This window comes from Conger conger, chromosome 8 (genome assembly GCF_963514075.1).
Source record: "Conger conger chromosome 8, fConCon1.1, whole genome shotgun sequence".
NCBI classification, from domain to species: Eukaryota; Metazoa; Chordata; class Actinopteri; order Anguilliformes; family Congridae; genus Conger; species Conger conger.
Genome location: NC_083767.1, coordinates 44118772 through 44137085, shown reverse-complemented (window position 1 = coordinate 44137085; position 18314 = coordinate 44118772). Strand labels below are relative to the sequence as shown.

At 42.4% G+C, this 18314-nt stretch overlaps 2 protein-coding genes across 2 annotated transcripts in view; one reads left to right on the top strand and one right to left on the bottom strand.

Moving 5' to 3' along the window:
* Nucleotides 1-328: 328 nt before the first annotated feature.
* On the top strand, nt 329-13319 carry itih2 (inter-alpha-trypsin inhibitor heavy chain 2). The gene is made up of 21 exons (XM_061250864.1): nt 329-545; nt 677-706; nt 1678-1725; nt 2494-2669; nt 3124-3228; nt 3624-3786; nt 4017-4124; nt 4600-4728; nt 4980-5096; nt 5857-6025; nt 6509-6634; nt 7552-7733; nt 8233-8418; nt 8739-8878; nt 9347-9519; nt 9774-9899; nt 10296-10409; nt 10642-10840; nt 11273-11445; nt 11880-11991; nt 12611-13319. The coding sequence occupies exons 1-21, from the start codon at nt 441-443 to the stop codon at nt 12756-12758; spliced, it is 2829 nt and encodes a 942-aa protein (XP_061106848.1). The 5' UTR covers nt 329-440; the 3' UTR covers nt 12759-13319.
* Nucleotides 12651-18314, bottom strand: part of kin (Kin17 DNA and RNA binding protein) — a 7942-nt gene continuing 2278 nt past the window's right edge. The window contains exons 6-12 of the mRNA XM_061250671.1: nt 17962-18008; nt 17803-17862; nt 17256-17376; nt 16964-17083; nt 16529-16628; nt 16319-16419; nt 12651-13557 (exon numbers count right to left, since the gene is read on the bottom strand). Of these exons, the coding sequence (XP_061106655.1) occupies nt 13495-13557; nt 16319-16419; nt 16529-16628; nt 16964-17083; nt 17256-17376; nt 17803-17862; nt 17962-18008 (612 nt within the window). The 3' untranslated portion in view covers nt 12651-13494. The remainder of the gene's footprint in view (nt 13558-16318; nt 16420-16528; nt 16629-16963; nt 17084-17255; nt 17377-17802; nt 17863-17961; nt 18009-18314) is intronic.

The following is an 18314-nucleotide window of genomic DNA, read 5'->3' as shown; positions in this document are numbered from 1 at the left end:
CAGACGCTGGATCTGACACTTGTCAATTACTATGTGTACTTTGTTTTAACAAGAATCACATACAAATTATATAAAATAGGTTATGTTCAAACATAGACTGGATAAAACATGAGTTAAGCTCAAACTTAAACGTAGATGGACAGGCCGGTTATGGAGCAACCTGCAATTGACATGTCACTAGCTGAGCAGACAGGTCGTCCTGTAGCTTTATCTGGGCCTCCTGAATACACAAATATCTCATATTTGCACACCCAAGGGTCAAGTTTCAAAGTTTTTCTTTGGGGGTTATGTGAAACATCACAAATATTGACCAGAGCCAAAAGGCTGTCCTTCAGCAGCGGATTCTGGAGTCACAGTCTCAGATTCTCTCTGGTCCCAGACGGTTTCAGCTGAACGGGTCCCCCTCACCCTCGTGTGCTCACTCCACTTGGTCCGTCAAGATGAGGCACCTGGCAGTCATCATGGGCCTGCTACTGGTCCCCACGATGGACTGTTTTGAGTTTGTAATCGAGGGAGACTGGGAAAGCGACTCTCTCGCAGCAAACGTATGTGTGTTTTGTTAATTGTGCTGGTTTGATTTGTTGATCATATTGTGGCCTGAGTGCACTGGTGTTATTTTGCACTTTGCTCACATAATGAGATTGGTTTAACTGAAAATACATATTTCCTCTCTCAGTCAGCAGAGGGACCAGGCATCAAATTCAAGGTGAGTATTGAAACCTTTCAGCATTACATGATTTTTCTTTAATGTGTACATGCTATGTGTGCATGTATGCCCTGGAGGGTGTTTTTCTGTGTGTATTTGTGCATGTATTTATGGGTGCTTTGTATGCTTATGTGTGCCACTCTTTAGCGACAATGGGCATTTTTGGGTATTTTTCCAATAACTACTTGGATAAAGTACAGTAAATGATTTTTACTGTGATGATTGTGATGATTGGAAAGTGATAGCGAAATCATGTCAAATCATGTCAAATCATAGAAATCAGGAGAGAAGTGATACATGGAACTGTGGTCAATTGAACTGTGCTGAATAAACACTGTCCAGGCTAGCCACAGAAGTATATGCTTAATGATAATGTATTTTTTTGGATATTACATCTCTGATTTAACCCTCCTATTATGTTAAGTGTTTAAAATAACCCCAACAGTTTTTTGATGCAAAATTATTGAAAAATGTTCACTCTTTGTGTGTTGCCTTCTTATTATCTCCCAGATGACTAGCCTTTTATCCATAAATATGGAAAATCTGTGAGAAACATCTCATTTTCGAGCCTGGGGTACAGGAAGTGAAAGTTTGGCACCTGTATGAGAAAGTGCCTCCAGAATCACCACAAAGAAATCTGAGATCAAAATTAAAATGGTTGTATATTTTCTGATGTTTTATACAGTTATAGAGGGTCAAAATATGCCCATACAACAGAACTTCTGAAAACATAGCATTATGTTTATTTCATGTTTACTATTTAATAGAATACCACCAAAATAGAAAATTACAAAAATCATAAAGTATCAAGATGAAAAAAACTGTTTTTTAAGAGATGTCACTGAATGGGGTCAAATTGACCGCAAACACGATAGGAGGGTTAAGGCCTGAATTAAATGCTGTAATCAAGTAATACGTTTATTTTGCAGTGAAATACAGGGCTGATCTCGTGGTTTTCATTTGTTTTTCAGAGAAGTGTACTCCCCAGTGAAGAAGAAGAAGCAGAGGAAGACTTTGAGGTTTTTTCCCTCTAGTTTGGCCCCCGTGAACCGATAAATCTTATCTAGAAATCAATGGCGATGTTCAGAGAAAACGGAGTAGCCGACAGGTTATTGACTTATGAAGGATTTTTCCTGTGAACTCTTGTCAGTCCGGGGCACAGGAGCCATCTGCAATGTTTTTTTCTAAACAATGTATTGTCTAGCAATAATATTTTTTATAAAGTATCATGTCAAGTGTATTTTGCTTTATTTTCAGCTGGTAACAGTTTTAATATAAAGGGATCTATGACGAATGTGGGCAATAATCTCCTTTTAACACAAAATTATGAAATGGCAGGCTAAAATTCAGGTCATCAGAATGCAGGGTCTCACACTATTATCTTGAAAAAACATTCTTGCTCAATTGCACCTTCTGCATGGTGCATCTGTGTGCGCATTAAAAATAACCAGTATGAAGCATCCGGACTAGATATGTAATCTCCAAGAATTAAGTTTTGCGAAAGTTTGCGAAAAAACAATATCCTCCAGGGTCTTCTAGGTCAATGATCCAAATGGTCACAGTGAAACCTTGGTGATGTTTATCTCTGAAGACCTACGTATATTTATAGTCTGTTTAGTTTGTTTCTAAAACTGAAAAGTAATAGCTCTGCATTCTACTATCCAGCTATAATGATTAGGCATACTGTATATTAGACAGAAGGGACACCCAATCACATGCGGTGATTTCACAGAGTAGACGTCCTGGTTGAGTTTCATTTGACACCAAGCTGTATTTTGTGACTGCAGGCTATCGTTGGGGCTGCCCCAGTGACCGTCAAGAGCTACAAAGTGGAGAGCCGTATCACGTCCCGGTTCGCCCACACGACGGTCAAGAGCAGTGTGGTGAACTCAGCTGAGCTGGCCCAGAGCATCGCCTTCAATGTGCAGATCCCCAAACGTGCTTTCATCAGCAACTTCACCATGTAAGACCTCCCCCCACACCCCAGTCACTCAGGTGACCTGCAGGTAAAAGGTTACGTTAGTCTGAGGAAAAACTGCTTCATCCGAGATGTGCAGACCAGCCACATTTCCAGGGCTTGCAGTCCTGGTTAAGAGTTTGTGTTTTTGTCATTGTTAGATAACCAGAACCTAAAAAAATACAGAGCTCAAGAGATGTGGGTGGGGGTGGGGTGAGGGGTTAGGTGGGGGTGGAGAGAAGGATTTGGCCCTGGTTTGCTCTACCCCTCTTTAATTTGTTCATTTTTGAGGATGAATCTTAAGGTGCCTTTAGATTAGGCTTACATTTGAGATGTTCTCACTAAAGATTTAAATTAAAAATAGGCTTTGGAAATGAACATGGTAGGTATGGTCCTGGTTAGCAGATGTCGTCTATGGTCAGAAAGCCACTAAATAGCACTTCTTGTTCTCACATCACAGGAATGTGAATGGGATAACATTTGTTGGATCGGTGAAAGAGAAGAGTGTGGCCAGGAACCTCTACACCCAGGCCAAGGCCAGAGGCAAGGCTGCCGGCATCGTGAGGTATTATCCACAATGCAATGGAAAAAGAATGCACACGATAATTCAGTTTGACCCTGGGACCCAATGGGGCCCAATAGCATGGAATAAACATTTAAAGTGTATAGTCTAATCATCTGTGTCCGAATAGGTATTGTATATAAATAATGAGCAAACCTTATGAGATTCCCAAATAAAACATTTGATGTGGGTCGCAAATAAATTGCACTTGTAAGTCGCTTTGGATTAAAAGCGTCTGCCAAATGACAAAAATGTAAATGTAATAGCCACAATAATCTAATAAGTATGTGTTCAGTCTTGGTAGTCCACCCTCAACCCTGCATTGGTCTTATCCAGACTGGAGTAGCATTCATTTGACCTGTTTGATTTTGGTTAATATTGAGGTCTTTTGTTTTCAGATCCAACTCTTTGGATATGGAGACCTTTAAGACAGAGGTCCACGTGCCTGCAGGCAGTAAGATTGAGTTTGAGCTGCACTACCAGGAAATGATGCAGCGGAAACTGGGAGTGTATGAACATGTCCTCCACCTGCAGCCTGGGCGTCTCGTACCTCAACTGCAGGTGAGCGAGGACTCCCCATTCAGGAAATACACCACATGGGAAAATCAGTCACGCCTTCTTTTGACCAATCCTGAAGATTTCCAATATTTCCTGCCCAATCACCGTAACCTTTCTCTGTCAAGTCTGAGAGGACAATCACTCTGCAGGCTCTCAAAATAAAACAATGTAATCTTTAGTCTTTGTAAAATGAATGAAAATTATTATAAGCACATGCTGTTTCCTTCTGTCAGGTTGATGTGTACGTCTTTGAGCCAAAAGGCATCGCCTTTATTGAAGCTCCCAACAAGCTGGGTGAACAATTCACAGGAGTGACCAAAATAACTCAGACTAAAGAGAAGGTAATCTGCTATATTAATGCATATTCAATTACTGGAATATTAAAGTGATGCATCATTGAACAGTGATGACTGTAAATGAACGCACAACTTGTTAAAACTGGCCAAAATAACATTTGCTGCTGGCAGACAGATCAGTAAAATAATAATAATAATAATACTATGCTGTCCTTAAATGTGAAAAGCAGGGTGGAAATAAATACAGTGCACATTTCTTCACAGTTTCAGTCATCTGTTAAAGTGGCTAAAATCCTTAAACATACACATCCATACCATCAGATTAATTCCATAAAAATTGCAGGACCTGCTATAACATTAATGTGAAAAATCACTCAGCTCAGTTATGTGCATCATCCTCACAGATGACATGTTCCAAGAATCAGTTTTGCATGGTGACAGTTTCTGAAGGCTCACGGCTAAAGTGCAAAACTCAGTGTGACTTTGACAAAGAGCTTCAGTTTGTTCCATACCTCTGTAGGCACACGTGGTGTTCAAGCCCACTCTACAACAGCAGAGAAAGTGCTGGAACTGCACGACCAGCGGTGTGGAGGGAGTGTTCACCATCAGATACGATGTGCAGAGAGACAACAATGCTGGGGAGCTGCAGGTGACCACACACACACACACACACACACACATGTGCACACACACACACACGCACACACAAACACACAGCCACACAAACACATGCACACACAAACACACGGCCACACACACACTGCACACACGGCCACACGGCCACACACACACACACACACACACACATAAACACTGCACTGCACACAAAAGCATAGCATTGTCTATTCCCTCTCCCTCTTTTAATAATTTTAAGATGAGTGTTGCGCTCCTTTCCAACAGGTGTCTGACGGACATTTTGTGCAGTTCTTTGCCCCTTCCAATCTCGCACCTCTTCCAAAGAACATTGTGTTTGTCATTGATGTGAGCGGCTCCATGTGGGGACTGAAGATGAAACAGGTGGGGGTTCCTCGATGTGCGGGTTCCTCAATGTGCGGGTGGGTAACCATGGTTACACTCATGCGATCATGTGCACTTTGATGCCCCTCCCACGCACTACTTATCTCCCAACCCACAACCTTCTGTAGCCTGCCTCAGTCAGTGCTGGTACAACACTGCCCTCTGGTGGACACTGCATAATGCATAAGTTTTTACGATATGTTGCTGCCTCCTATGGAGCACTGCTGTCAGCATTGTCCCCTAGTGGCCACTGTGTAGTGGTGCATTGGCATCAGATATTCATATAAATAATACGTACAATTTCCAAACCTCAGTTTGTATATGACTTATAAGATCTCTCACTAATTAATTTTTGAGTGTGTTAAAAACTATGAAGTATAGAGATTAACACCATTATACAAAACAATGATTAATATTCAATGTATAGACATTCAAAAAGTCTATACATGCTATACCTTAATATACTAGAGAATACTTCTATTCTTAATATACTTTTTTACATTACATGCTGACGCTTTTACATGTATTTACCCAAAGCTACTTTGCAGTTGATTTGACAAAGCAGGAGATCCTCCCCTAGAGCAATGCAGGGTTAAGGGCCTTGCTCAAGGGCCCAACGGCTGTGCGGATCTTATTGTGGCTACATCGGAGATTGAACCACTGACCTTGCGGGTTCCAGTCATGTACCTTAACCACTATACTACAGGCTGCTAAACGTATACTAAAGCCCAACCCCCCCCCCTCCCTCTCCCTCTTACAGACAGTGGAGGCTATGAAGACCATCCTGGATGACCTCAGCATTGATGACTACTTCAGTATCATTGACTTCAACCACAATGTGCGCTGTTGGAGCGAGGAGATGGTGTCTGGGAGCAGCATCCAGATAGACGAGGCCAAGCAGTACATCCAGGACATCAAGCCCAGCGGAGGTGAGTGAGGGAGGAGGGACGGGTGGGTAGAGGGATGGAGAGAGGGGAAAACATTGATCTGGGGCTCCTAAAGTAGGGATCAGCTGCTCACAGTCCTTGAGACCTGAGAACTGTTGGTCTTCCACCTTCCCTTTACCTGGGACTGTGAAGAAAGTCGGGCCAATCAATAGAACTATAGGGGCATATCCCCTAAATATCCCCAGGAGAAAGAAAGTCAAGGCTGGAATTGGATTCCAGAGTCAGAGATTATCCCTGTCCTAAAGTTACAATCAAATAGCAAATGTGGATTGCTGTACAGTGCTGAAACAAATTGTAGAGGTATTGTCCAGAGTGTTGTTTGTCATGAATGCATCCCCTACAGGTGAAACCAGACAAATAATCACAGAAGTGAACAGTAAAGTCTACCATAATCTAATCTAAATACTAAGGCAAGGATGTGAGGGTATCTGATTCTCAGTGGGTCTGTGTTGTCTCTGATTGCAGGCACCAACATTAATGAGGCCATCCTGAGAGCCATACACGTGCTGACTAAAGCATCCAACCATGGGCTCCTCGACTCCCGCTCCGTCTCCATGATCCTTCTGGTGTCCGATGGGGACCCCACTGTGGGTGCGTGAGCCACAGCCATACTTACACTGATACTGTCCCCATACTGTCACACTAACTATTCCTGCTAATTAATTATCACATATACTTTACACTCCATGGAGTAGAGCAGCAGTAGAGCATTCGATGACATTATGTTGTCGTACGCTTGCTTTCTTCCTCCCATTCCCCTTTATTTCCCTCTTTCCCTCTGGTTACTTCTATCTTATGTCTAAAACATGGGGGCACAGCAAGGGCTTCAGATTGTCTGCCAACTTCTGCTCTTAATGATTTAATTAGCTAAATAGTATCTTGATCAGACATTTGTATATTCACCACACCAGCCCAATCCGCAGACTGCTAGTGTATCCTAAAGATTGTATTGTGCTCAAGAGCAGGAGTGAGCCAACACAGTTTATAGAGCTGTCAGAGGTAATTGGTTGGAACAAAAATCAGCCCACAGTCCGGCCCCTCCAGGACTGGGGTTGTGCAAGCCTACAGCTGCGTAACCCTATTCCTGGAGATCTAGCATTTTCTCAGCTTTCAACCCTAGCAAAGCACACCTCATTCAACAGTTAGATATCTCACAAGGCTGCTAATTACTAGAATGACATGTGCCAAATTAGGGTTGAAATGAAGACCTACTGGATGGTAGATCTCCAGGAAAAGGGTTAGACAGCACTGACCTATAGCTGCTTTACAGCAAACTTTGACTTCCTTTTGATGGCAGTCTTTATACATTGACGCAATGTAATGTCAATAATGTTGTTAATATGCCATGCATATTTGCAAAGCAATGTCAAGAGTCCTTATGTACAGGACAGATTCCTCTTGAAGGGTGATATAAGATAAATCAAAGATGATCCGGAACGAATAAAGGTCTGTTCTATTGTCTTCTCCACTCATCCGGTTCTCTCCACTTTGCCTGTCCCTCCTCCCAGGTGAGATCAAGCTGAGTGCCATCCAGAAGAACATTAAGCGTTACATGCGCGAGGAATTCTCTCTCTTTTCTCTCGGGATTGGTTTCGATGTGGATTATGACTTCCTGGAGCGCATCGCGCTGGAGAACCGCGGGATCGCCCAAAGGGTCTACGCCAATCAGGACGCCTCTCAACAGCTGCAGGTACGGCCCAGTCCCTCGCGCGCCTCCTCTTTAGCTTTTCTCCGTAAGGGAACCCTGTTTAGTCCTTTATGAAACCCTCTTTGGTAGGTGTGAAGAATGTGAAGATTTAACTATTTTCACCAACAAACAACCCTTACACTTGATAAGATTCCTCTATGGAGACACAGAGGAGCCTTTTGGAACCCTTTGTTCTGAGGGTGCAGCATCTCTCTCCTGACTACTCTGCCTATTTATTTGCAAAAGATGAGACTTGCTCACTGAATTAACCTGATTCACTTGGCATGCTACACCCTCAGAATATTATTTATATGGACTTTTATGACAGCTTTGTCATAATTTGTCAGCACAAATATACTATAAATAGTAGCAGGTCAACCACATATGATGACCGGGTGTACGGATTTTGCCATTATTAATACCCACTCCTGGTGTTCAGCATGAAACCAAGCTCCATGCTTCCCAGTGATGATGTCATCCTCCCCATCCCGTTACACCCCAGAGCTTCTACAGCCAGGTTTCCTCCCCGCTCCTGAGAAAGATTGCCATCCAGTTCCCTGAGGACACGGTGACGGACCTCACCCAAAACCAGTTTGACAAGTTCTTCAGCGGCTCAGAGCTGGTGGTGGCTGGGAAGATTCAGCAGGCTGACCTCACCACCCTGACCAGCTTCACCACGGCCTCTTCTGTGAGTATGCCACAGGACATTTAATTACGCTTGTCACAGAAGGGCAATGGAAGATAAAAAGCAGGCATCCCACTTCGCCCAAAAGGTCCAGGAGCCTTCCAGAGTCTATGACCCATGAGCATTCAGAAATCTCCTGTAAATCAGAAATCTGCTTCACGGGCAGGAGCAAAGTTTAAAATATGCATTATCCCGAATAATGACTGGAGATTCTTAATCAGTGATGAATAATGAAGAATATCCATGGGGTATGACTGAAGGGTCAGGGCCTGGTCATGCCAGCAATATCCTTAAATGTACTCCTCTCTTTTCCCCTGTCCCAGTCGAGGATGGAGCTATCCCTCCAGACAGAGGCCGACTGCCAAAAACTGGACTCACTCCTTATTCACCAGGTTCACTCCTTTGCTGGCTTTGCCAGGCAGATGTGGGCTTACATCACCGTCAACCAGCTGCTGGCTGAACGGTGAGTGCTCAGATTACTTTTAACTCTTTAGAATTAGCATAGGAGCCCTCATAATCAAAAATGCCTAGAATGGGCCCTGAATGCTATGTTAAGTGGTTAACTGCTGGCTAAGTTAACTGTTACATGATTGTATGGTCTCGTTTAGTGAACTGCTTAATTGTGAGACTTATGACTGTGTGGAAGAACAGACTATACAGAGTACGGACACTTGAAACCAGAGGTGGAAACTCCAGGGGTCAGAAAGAAGAACTCCTGCTATGCGTTTCTACCACCCATGAAATCACAATTTCACAAATTAGTTCTACCTCCTGGCCATGCTAAGCCAATCCTGGTGATTGGAATAAAATAGGACCTTTCATTTCCGAAACATGATTTTCCACCTCTGGTTGAAACTCTCATTATAAATTCCCTACATTGTCCCACTGCCTGATGAGAGACATAGTTTCTCAAGTAGTCTGGTCCATGCAGGTCTCTGGCCCCCACCGCAGCCAAGAAGAAGAAGATCACACAGAAGATCCTGGGCCTGGCGGTGGAGCACCAGTTTGTCACCCCGTTTACCGCTCTGCTAGTGGAGAGTGAAGGGGGGCTGGAGAGGGTGCTGGCTGAGTCTCCAAAGGACCGCAAACAGGGCTGCTGCTTAGGTGCCTGATCATAAATACTTACGTGTACATGGATGTTTAACAGAGGTCACTACATCTCAAAGTCCTCTAGCTTCGTTTAAGTAGCCCAATCATGTACAGAAGGTTTTCAGCTGTTGGGGACCAGAAGTTTTAATTGTATGTATTGCTTTGGTAAACGTGATTGCTAATGATGAAGATATGTTGTGTGTATGGGGATACTATACTATATCACATTCAATGGCAAAAGACATTATCAGCAGCTCTTCTCCAATCAGGGACCGCTGCTCTGGGTGGAAAGACTCCTGTCCAGCTAATCCACAGTGTGCCCCCCCCCTGGGCCCAATTAACCACCAAGGCCCCTCCCGAGGTTAAGGGCGCTCCACCGGACCACATCACCATAGGTAACAGTATTTTGTGTCTACCTTGGGAGTTTCACACAATAGAAGAACCACATGCTGACTTGACGTTACCCTCTTAGAACATTATGGGTGGTCCTGGAAGAAACTGCGAGGAAACATAATGTTCTTGCTGTAATAAGCTACATTCCCGCATACATGCAAAAGGTTTCAGCTAAAATACAGTAACCTCCACACTGTATTCCACAACATTTTTCCAAAATCCATTTTGGGTAAGTCATCAACTGAATTTGATACACTCTGCCCACCAGGTAAACTAAAACATAGAAGACTATTGACAAGCAACATTTCCAGTCTCATCAGAAATCCGTAAATATCTGATGGGAAATGTAGTTTCAGACCTTCAGTGCTGAGAAACTGCTGTCTGTCTTACTCCCACAGTTGACAATGACCCCCACTTCATCGTTCACCTCCCAAAGAGTAACATGGACGTTTGCTTCAACATTGACTCCGAGCCTGGACACATACTGAACCTGGTGTCTGACACTGAAACAGGTAAATCTCGAAGCGGTAAGCAGGTAAAAGAAGGAGCTTGAGGATATAGTGATTTAAGTAGTGAATATATTTGAGGGTATGGTGTTGCTACCATTATTCCTTGCTTGAATCTATGTCTATATATCCTTTCAAAAAGTATTTTGAGGAGTATTGGAGAATTCCTCTGATTCTATAGTACACCAGTCTATTACAGCAGGTGTTTGTGAGGTAGCATTTGTCTGCCCTTTGAAAGGTGTTACGGTGAATGGACAGCTCGTAGGAGCAAAGCAGATGGTGGACAAGAAGCTCAGCACCTACTTCGGCACCATCTCAGTGTCATATCAGCCTGAGGGAATCAGAGTGGACGCCACCACTGAGAGCATCGTCCTGATCGACGGGAAGGGAAGCCACAACCTCTCCTGGGCAGCGACCGCCGATGCCACCTTCAACAGGTACCTGTGTGTCACTTGCCTGCCAAAAGTGGGTGCTGTAATCAGACAAGAAAATATAGATTGGGGGGGAGATTGTTCCACAGAGAGGTGCTCATCAGAGGATATCAAGATAAGATATACCATCACCAGGAAGGACAGAGTCCATTTTAATTCCTGTTCAAGCCTGGAACTCTTTTAAATAATTTGGATTAGTCTTGTAGATCGATGGAGTTCAGTATTGGTCCAGATCTAACTGAACTGAAGATTTTAGATTTTAGAGATGCCTCGAAGCCTGTTGCTGAGTTTCAGACTATGGAATACTATGTGACATTGAAGGTAGCCCTACCTAAATTAAATACACCCTAAAGCTGTTAGAATGGGGACAACTATGTACGTCCTGCTGTAGTTGGGTTTGAATTTTCACTTGAAGCTTGTCAATCTTTCTCTGCTCAGAGTGAAAGTATCCATTGAGAAGGACTCCCGCATGACAGTCACAGTGAATGAGAACATCACCATAATGGTCCTGCTCCACCGCGTGTGGAAAAAGAACCCAGTCGGTGTGGACTTCCTGGGAGTCTACATTCCCAACAACAACGAGTACTCCTCCAGCGTGCATGGGCTCATAGGTGAGTTACCCAGAGTCAGGATAGGTCACTCAGACCTGGCCCTGCCACACCACACAGCTCCAGGTCTTTACCAAGAAAGAAGACTTTTCATTGAAAAAGTCAAATCAAAGGGAAATTTTGGGTTGGACTCAACGCCTATAATGTGAGTGTGGCATATCGAAGGAAAGAGTGGGTTTCAATTATCGTGAACTGGATTCCTACAGAGACATTGAAATGGGGGATATGCTCAGACACTACCATTTGTCATCACACATCACCAAGGCATTACCTGTTCTGTCACAACAAGGCCTCATCTTCACAGAACTCTGGAAATCAGGATTCACACATTAATCTTTAAGTCACAAAGCTTTTCTTGTTATATTTCCATAGTCAACAAGTGTCTGTAAATGACGGATTAGTGATTTATGATCTGACTGCCTTGCTTTCCCTTTCAGGTCAGTTTTCTGTTGAACCCAAAGTGAAGGTGTACAACTTCCATGAGGGTGCTGACCCCATGAAGACAGAAGCCACCATGGAAGTGAATGGCAACAAACTGGCAGTCACAAGGTAGGATACTAAGGCACTACTTTCCTCACTTGATGTACTCTGAAACCTTTTCATTTCTGGTGTTTCTTACCAACAATGAGCTATAAAGTGCATTTGATTTCTAGTCTATGACCCACGGCTTCCCCAGTTGTTCCTAAAATGATCCTCAGTAGGGTTTATGAGGGCAGGTCAAGCACCATCAAAATGCTCTGAATACAAGTCAAAGTAATCTTGACAGCCAAAGTAATATAGGAGATTCAGTGTATTCAGTTTGATATACAGAAACTAAAATTAAGGGGGCAGGTTTCACCACTGTTAAATCAAACTTAACATTTTAAGAGCACTTTTAATATGTAGTTTCCTTTTTGCTAAAAGCAATCAAGGATATAAGAACAAGAATATCTTACAATAATAATTCTCATCTGACTGATGATAAATCATCACAAGCTTACATTTTGCATATGCTGTAACCTGTGCATCCAAGTAGCATGACTCCCGAACATTCCTGTGATGAGAACAAAAAATTCTCAAGTGAACCAAATACTATGTAAATCATATGTTGCATGTTGCATTTTTCTGCTTAAATCTGTGCATTTGTGTTGGGTAGTTCTGAAGTTCCCTCTTCCTCCACATGACACAGGGGCTGGCAGAAAGACTACAGGAAAGACAGGAAGCGTGGATCGGATGTTTTCTGCTGGTTTATTCACAACAGTGGAAAGGGCTTCATCGAGGGACATTACAAGAACTACATCGTTCCTCAACTGGACAGTTTCTACCAGCAACAGTGAAGAAAGTTCAGTGTGAATAATGCCTGAAACTGAGCCAGAATTAAGTAAGAGGTGTTTGGGCACTGGGATCTAATGTTCTGAGGGACAGGAAGGGGTGACATGCATACAAATGGACTGTGTAAATGACACCACGCAAATACTTTTCACGTGGACTCTGTAGGCGATCCTTCATTGGTTACCTCAATATCCTCAATATACAAACTAATGCTGTCAGTCACAGCTGGAGTTTCTATGAACTTGGACCACTGAAGTTAGGTCTGAAACATGTGTAGCTTACAGAGGTTGCAATTCGGCCCAACAAAATATTGATATCTACAAAAAATGGATACACACGCTTGCAGAACACCCCCTCCCTGACAACAAAAGAAGAAACTCCAGCTGACAGATCTGTATTTACTTTAACTGTACAATAGAAATTGCATCTTCCTCTAATTCCTCAGACCTAACCTTTCCCTATCTTTCCCCAATAATTATAGCAAACCGTTGCTGATTATTCTGGATATAAATTTTATTTGTTAGCGTGTATTTCAATTACAATGCACAATAAACGGTAAAAGACAAGCCAAGACAATCATTATTGTGAAGTGTATTCCATAACTGCAGTCATAGCTCACTTTTTTTAAGCTGCAGACATGAGCACTCACCAAAAATGAATTTTAAAAGAATAATCAATAAAAGAAATGAACAAAAAACTCTGACACAGTAGAGTTGTCCGTGTTTGTCATTGAAGTGCCCCTCAGGCCATTTTGGAGAAGTCCTCGTAGGCGATTCCTTCAACCTTCCTCCCTTTCTGACGCCCCTGATGAGAAAAATATTGGAAAAATATACTTACTGGGAGCAACGTAGAAGCAGATTGCAAAACGCTTACAACCAAGTTACATAGTTTAGTTGAGGAGTTCACTAGAAAAGTGAAAGGAAAGAAAAAAAATAATGCACTTTCCCTTCAATAGTGAAATATTTAACCTGATGAAGGAAAGAGACTCTGCATTGAAAAGAGCTCTGAAGACTAAATTAAATAGTGATAGGCAGAGGTTCACCTCATTACGTAACAAAGTAACCAAAGCAATCAGAAAGGCCAAAGCCAACTTTTTTTATAACAATTATCAATGAGGCAAAGGGTAACACAAAGCTGATCTGGGAACAGATTAAGAATGTAATGGGGATCAACCACAGGCCTAGGAACCAGTTAGAGCTGAAACTGAATGGTAAGCTAATGCAAGACCCAGCACAAATAGCTGTAGCCTTTAATGAATATTTTATCAATTCTGTAGCCGAAATCGCACAGAATTTCCCCTTAACAACAGAAAATATTATTAAGGTTGACGAAAGCAAGCCTTCCTTCAGCATTCAACCCATCTCTGAACTTAAGACTCAAGCAATCATTAATTCTCTTAGAACCTCAACGGCGAAGGATATATATGGTATGGATTCTATAATGCTTAAATCTCTGAAAGAATACATAGTCCCCCCTATCACACAAACTATTAACCTGTCAGTATTACAGGGGACATTCCCAAGTACCTGGAAGACTGCAATTGTATCTCCCATATTCAAGTCAGATGATCCCCAGAACATATGCAACTATCGCCCAATCAGCATTTTACCTGTGATCTCCAAGGTTGCTGAGAAGTGGGTATCAGAGCAGCTTGTTTCTTTCTTAAATAATGGTCCATTTAATCTCCATCCCATGCAGTTTGGCTTCAGGGCCCATCACTCCACTGAAACAGCTAACTGTTTCTTCTTAGAGAAGGTCCGCGCAATGGTCGACAAAGGAGGTGTTGTCCGTGCTGTGTTCTTAGACCTTCGCAAAGCTTTCGACACAGTTTGGCAATAAGGACCTTATGGTTGACTGTCTGCTTTTAACTTCTCCTCATTAGCACTCAAATGGATTGAGTCATACCTAACTGGTAGAAGCCAACATGTTTCTGTGAACAACCACTGTTCATCAGCTCTTAACCTATGCACCGGTGTACCTCAAGGATCAATACTTGGCCCGCTTCTGTTTAGCCTATATATTAATGATCTGCCATCTGTCTGCCCTGATGTTGAAACACAATTATATGCAGATGACACTGTAATATATGTGCATGCCAAGACCAAACATCTGGCTGCTGCCAAACTCATCACAGCTATGGATCAGATCACAAATTGGCTGAACCGTTCATGCCTTCAACTTAACGTAAATAAAACTGTAGGAATGTTTTTCACTAAAAGACAATGTAACACCGTGTCCAATATATCAATCTCAGGTAAAAATATTAGCATTGTGCCACAATTTAAATATCTGGGTATCATTATTGACTCCAATCTGTCATTCAAAGCACACATTAAGAAAGTATGCCAAAGAGTCAAGTTTAGCCTAACTAATTTTAAATACATCAGAAATGTAATGCCTTTTAATGCTGCCAAATTATACATGAACGCCATGATTATGTCACATCTGACATACTGTTTGACAAGTTGGGGACAAACTAACAGCTCGTCACTCAAACCACTAGCAATTCTCTACAAGCAAACCCTTAAAGTCCTGGACCAGAAGCCTAACAGCTCTCATCATTGTATCATCCTAAATAACCGTAAACTTCTGAGCTGGGAAGATGTGATCAAATACAAAAACATCTGCCTGGTCTACAAAGTCTTGCATAACACTGCTCCTCCTCCTCTTAACTCATTCATAATCCAATGTAACAATACCAGTCAGATCACCAGAAGCACAACACGAGGCGACTTCTTAGTCCCATTTAGGAAAAGTACATTTGGTCAATTATCATTCTCTGTTATAGCAATACAAAACTGGAACTCAATACCTACCTAGATAAAAAATATACATACATACTCCACCTTTACAACACACCTTAAAACATGGCTTTGCGATAACTACAAATGCATACATTAATCTCTGTCAGATGTGACGTGTGTTATGTACACCTCCATCTTTGCTACCCAATGTCTGGATGCTACTGTGCCTGTATGCTGCTGTGTCTGTATGCTACTATGTCTGTATGCTATTATGTCTGTATGTTGCTGTGTCTGTATGTCTGCTATGACTATTTGCTCTTCCCTTGTCCCCTTGTACTGTTTTATGTCATGTATTGCATTGATGTTGCTGCCATTTGTGCTTGCATGTCTTGTCTCCCCGCATGTTTGTGCTTGCTCCAATTGTGCTTGATATGTTTGTATGTCTTGCTCCATTTGTTTGTGCTTGCTGCAACTGTAATTTTATTATTATTTTTTAACGAATGTATTTTAGGGAGCCTATTGTCAACTGGCCGGGGACTACAGCTGGAAATTAGTCATGTAGGCTAAAGCTGCTCCATTTACTGTTTACAGTTAATTAATGGGGACTGTCCACGACATTATAAACAAATAAATTCAAATTAAATTCGAAATACAGTACAGTATGGTATAATATTTATGGTGAATAACACTAAGTTACAAAAATGCACATGGTTTACATCAGTTTAAAACAGCATTCTGACATGGTAAGAAGCAAGTCACACTCTCACTCTCACTCTCACTCTCACTCTCACTCTCACTCTCACTCTCACACACTCACTCACCGAGTCTAGAATCAGATTGGCTGAAAACCGCCTCTCATCGATACTGTCCAGTATGGCCTCCGTTTCCCTGTAGACCCCATTCAGTATTAGAACCCGTTTCCCTGAAACATAAGGAATTATGGGTAACCAACTGAACATTTGAAAACAGGAAGAGAATAATACACTCCCTCCTGTTGGGAGAACAGCGAGTGTACCACGGTGTAGCTATACCTAGCGCTGGGATAACGGTCTCGAGATGGCTCTGGTCCAGCTTCAGTTTGTCACCTGTGTCGCTCATCTTCACTATGGCCGAGTACTTATCCTGGACTTCCTGTCACACAGAACGCAAGCTGAGACTAGCCCAGTCATTCTGGGAATTCTTATGACTGACTTAATATTAAATAAAAGTGCTATTGCTACATTGTATTTACTGCCCAGCCTACACAGTTACATCAGACTGGCTAACCAGGTAACAATGAGTCAACCCGGGCTGTATCTAATTAGGATTATTTTCTCCTATGATCAAGCAGTCACTCAGAGAATTAACCAATTAATGACACAAAACAAATGGTCACTTATAGAACTTTAACAGAGGAATCATAGTATTCAGGTTTTGTAAATACAAAATAGAAGAACACAGACATGCTTTCACAAAAAAAACCTTACTTTGATTACACCTTTCTTCTTATGGTACTTTTCCCCCAGTTTCTTTGTGACCACCTTAACCACAATGTCAGGGTACAGCCAGTGGTCTGCCCTCACTGACTTCTTCTTCTGCTCCTCCATCTGAAACCAGCAGAGAGAAAAAACTGAACGTTCTCACAACGTTGTAATGACATTGACAAAACATTCCAGTAACACTGTTAGAACATGTCTGTTAGCTGGGATAAGCTGTTGACAACATGCTGAAATGGTTCTGAGGGATATAAAAGTGACCATGCCTGGAAAGAAATGGTACCTGCATGATTTCATCCAGGGCAGACTTCTTCTTCTCCTTCTCCTTGGACTCCGAATTTTGACCTGCAGCTTTCCTCTTCACCGAGCCCATAGCCTGGAGGGCACTAGGGCCCAGGGCAGAACTGGGGAGGGGGGGGGGGGGTTCAATTGTGACTAGCTGAGACAGATATCTGAGAGATAATTAGTAAACCAAGGACGGGGGTTGTAGACACCTCGTTTAAACTTTAACAGACCTCTGAAAGCCTGCATACAAAAAATCTCCAACAAAAACAATACACACACACTTGTCCACACTCAGCAGAGCTCAGAAACATAAGCGAGAATGCAAAGGTGATATTACCAGTACCCTGAGTAATAATGCCTTGAATCCTCTTAGCTGTGGACCCTGATCTTTATCCCAGCACACTAAGTGCTGCAGAACCTCCCCTACTACACAGTCAGAAATGGCTTTGTTACCATGACAACAAAAGTTACATAAATGCTGATTGAAAGTCTAATTTCTGTATATACTGTAACATTACTGTCTGAAACTCAAACCAAGCCATTACCTTGCTTTTGAGGACGATGCAGTTGCGGCGCCGACCCCCTTGCTCAGATTGAAAGCAACTAAAAGAGAAAAAAACGGACATAGACAAAGAAAAAAACAGTGAAGAGAAAAAAAATACAGTGAAATGTATTGAAGCATGTAGATCGTTGATTTCCTCACCTTTTCTTCTTCATTTTCACGCTTCAGTTCTGTGAACACTGGTGCTTCCTACAAATGAAGAGACAGTTCTGGTGCCACTTTGCTAAACCACCAAGATCAATGGAAACGGAAGCAGCAGCAAGGAGAATAAAAATATCAACATTACTGTGACATCACCCTGAAGCTATCTGAACAGCTGTCCTCTGCATGCCAGTGTATGAAGGAACACAGGACACATTCTCTAGACTGCCCAGATGCTCAGCTCCATATTTTTAACATCGAAATTTCTCTCTCTGTACCACTGAAGCAAAACCCAGTTTGATGCACCTTGTGACCATTCATGAATCAGGACAATATACTAGCAGCGGATTGTTT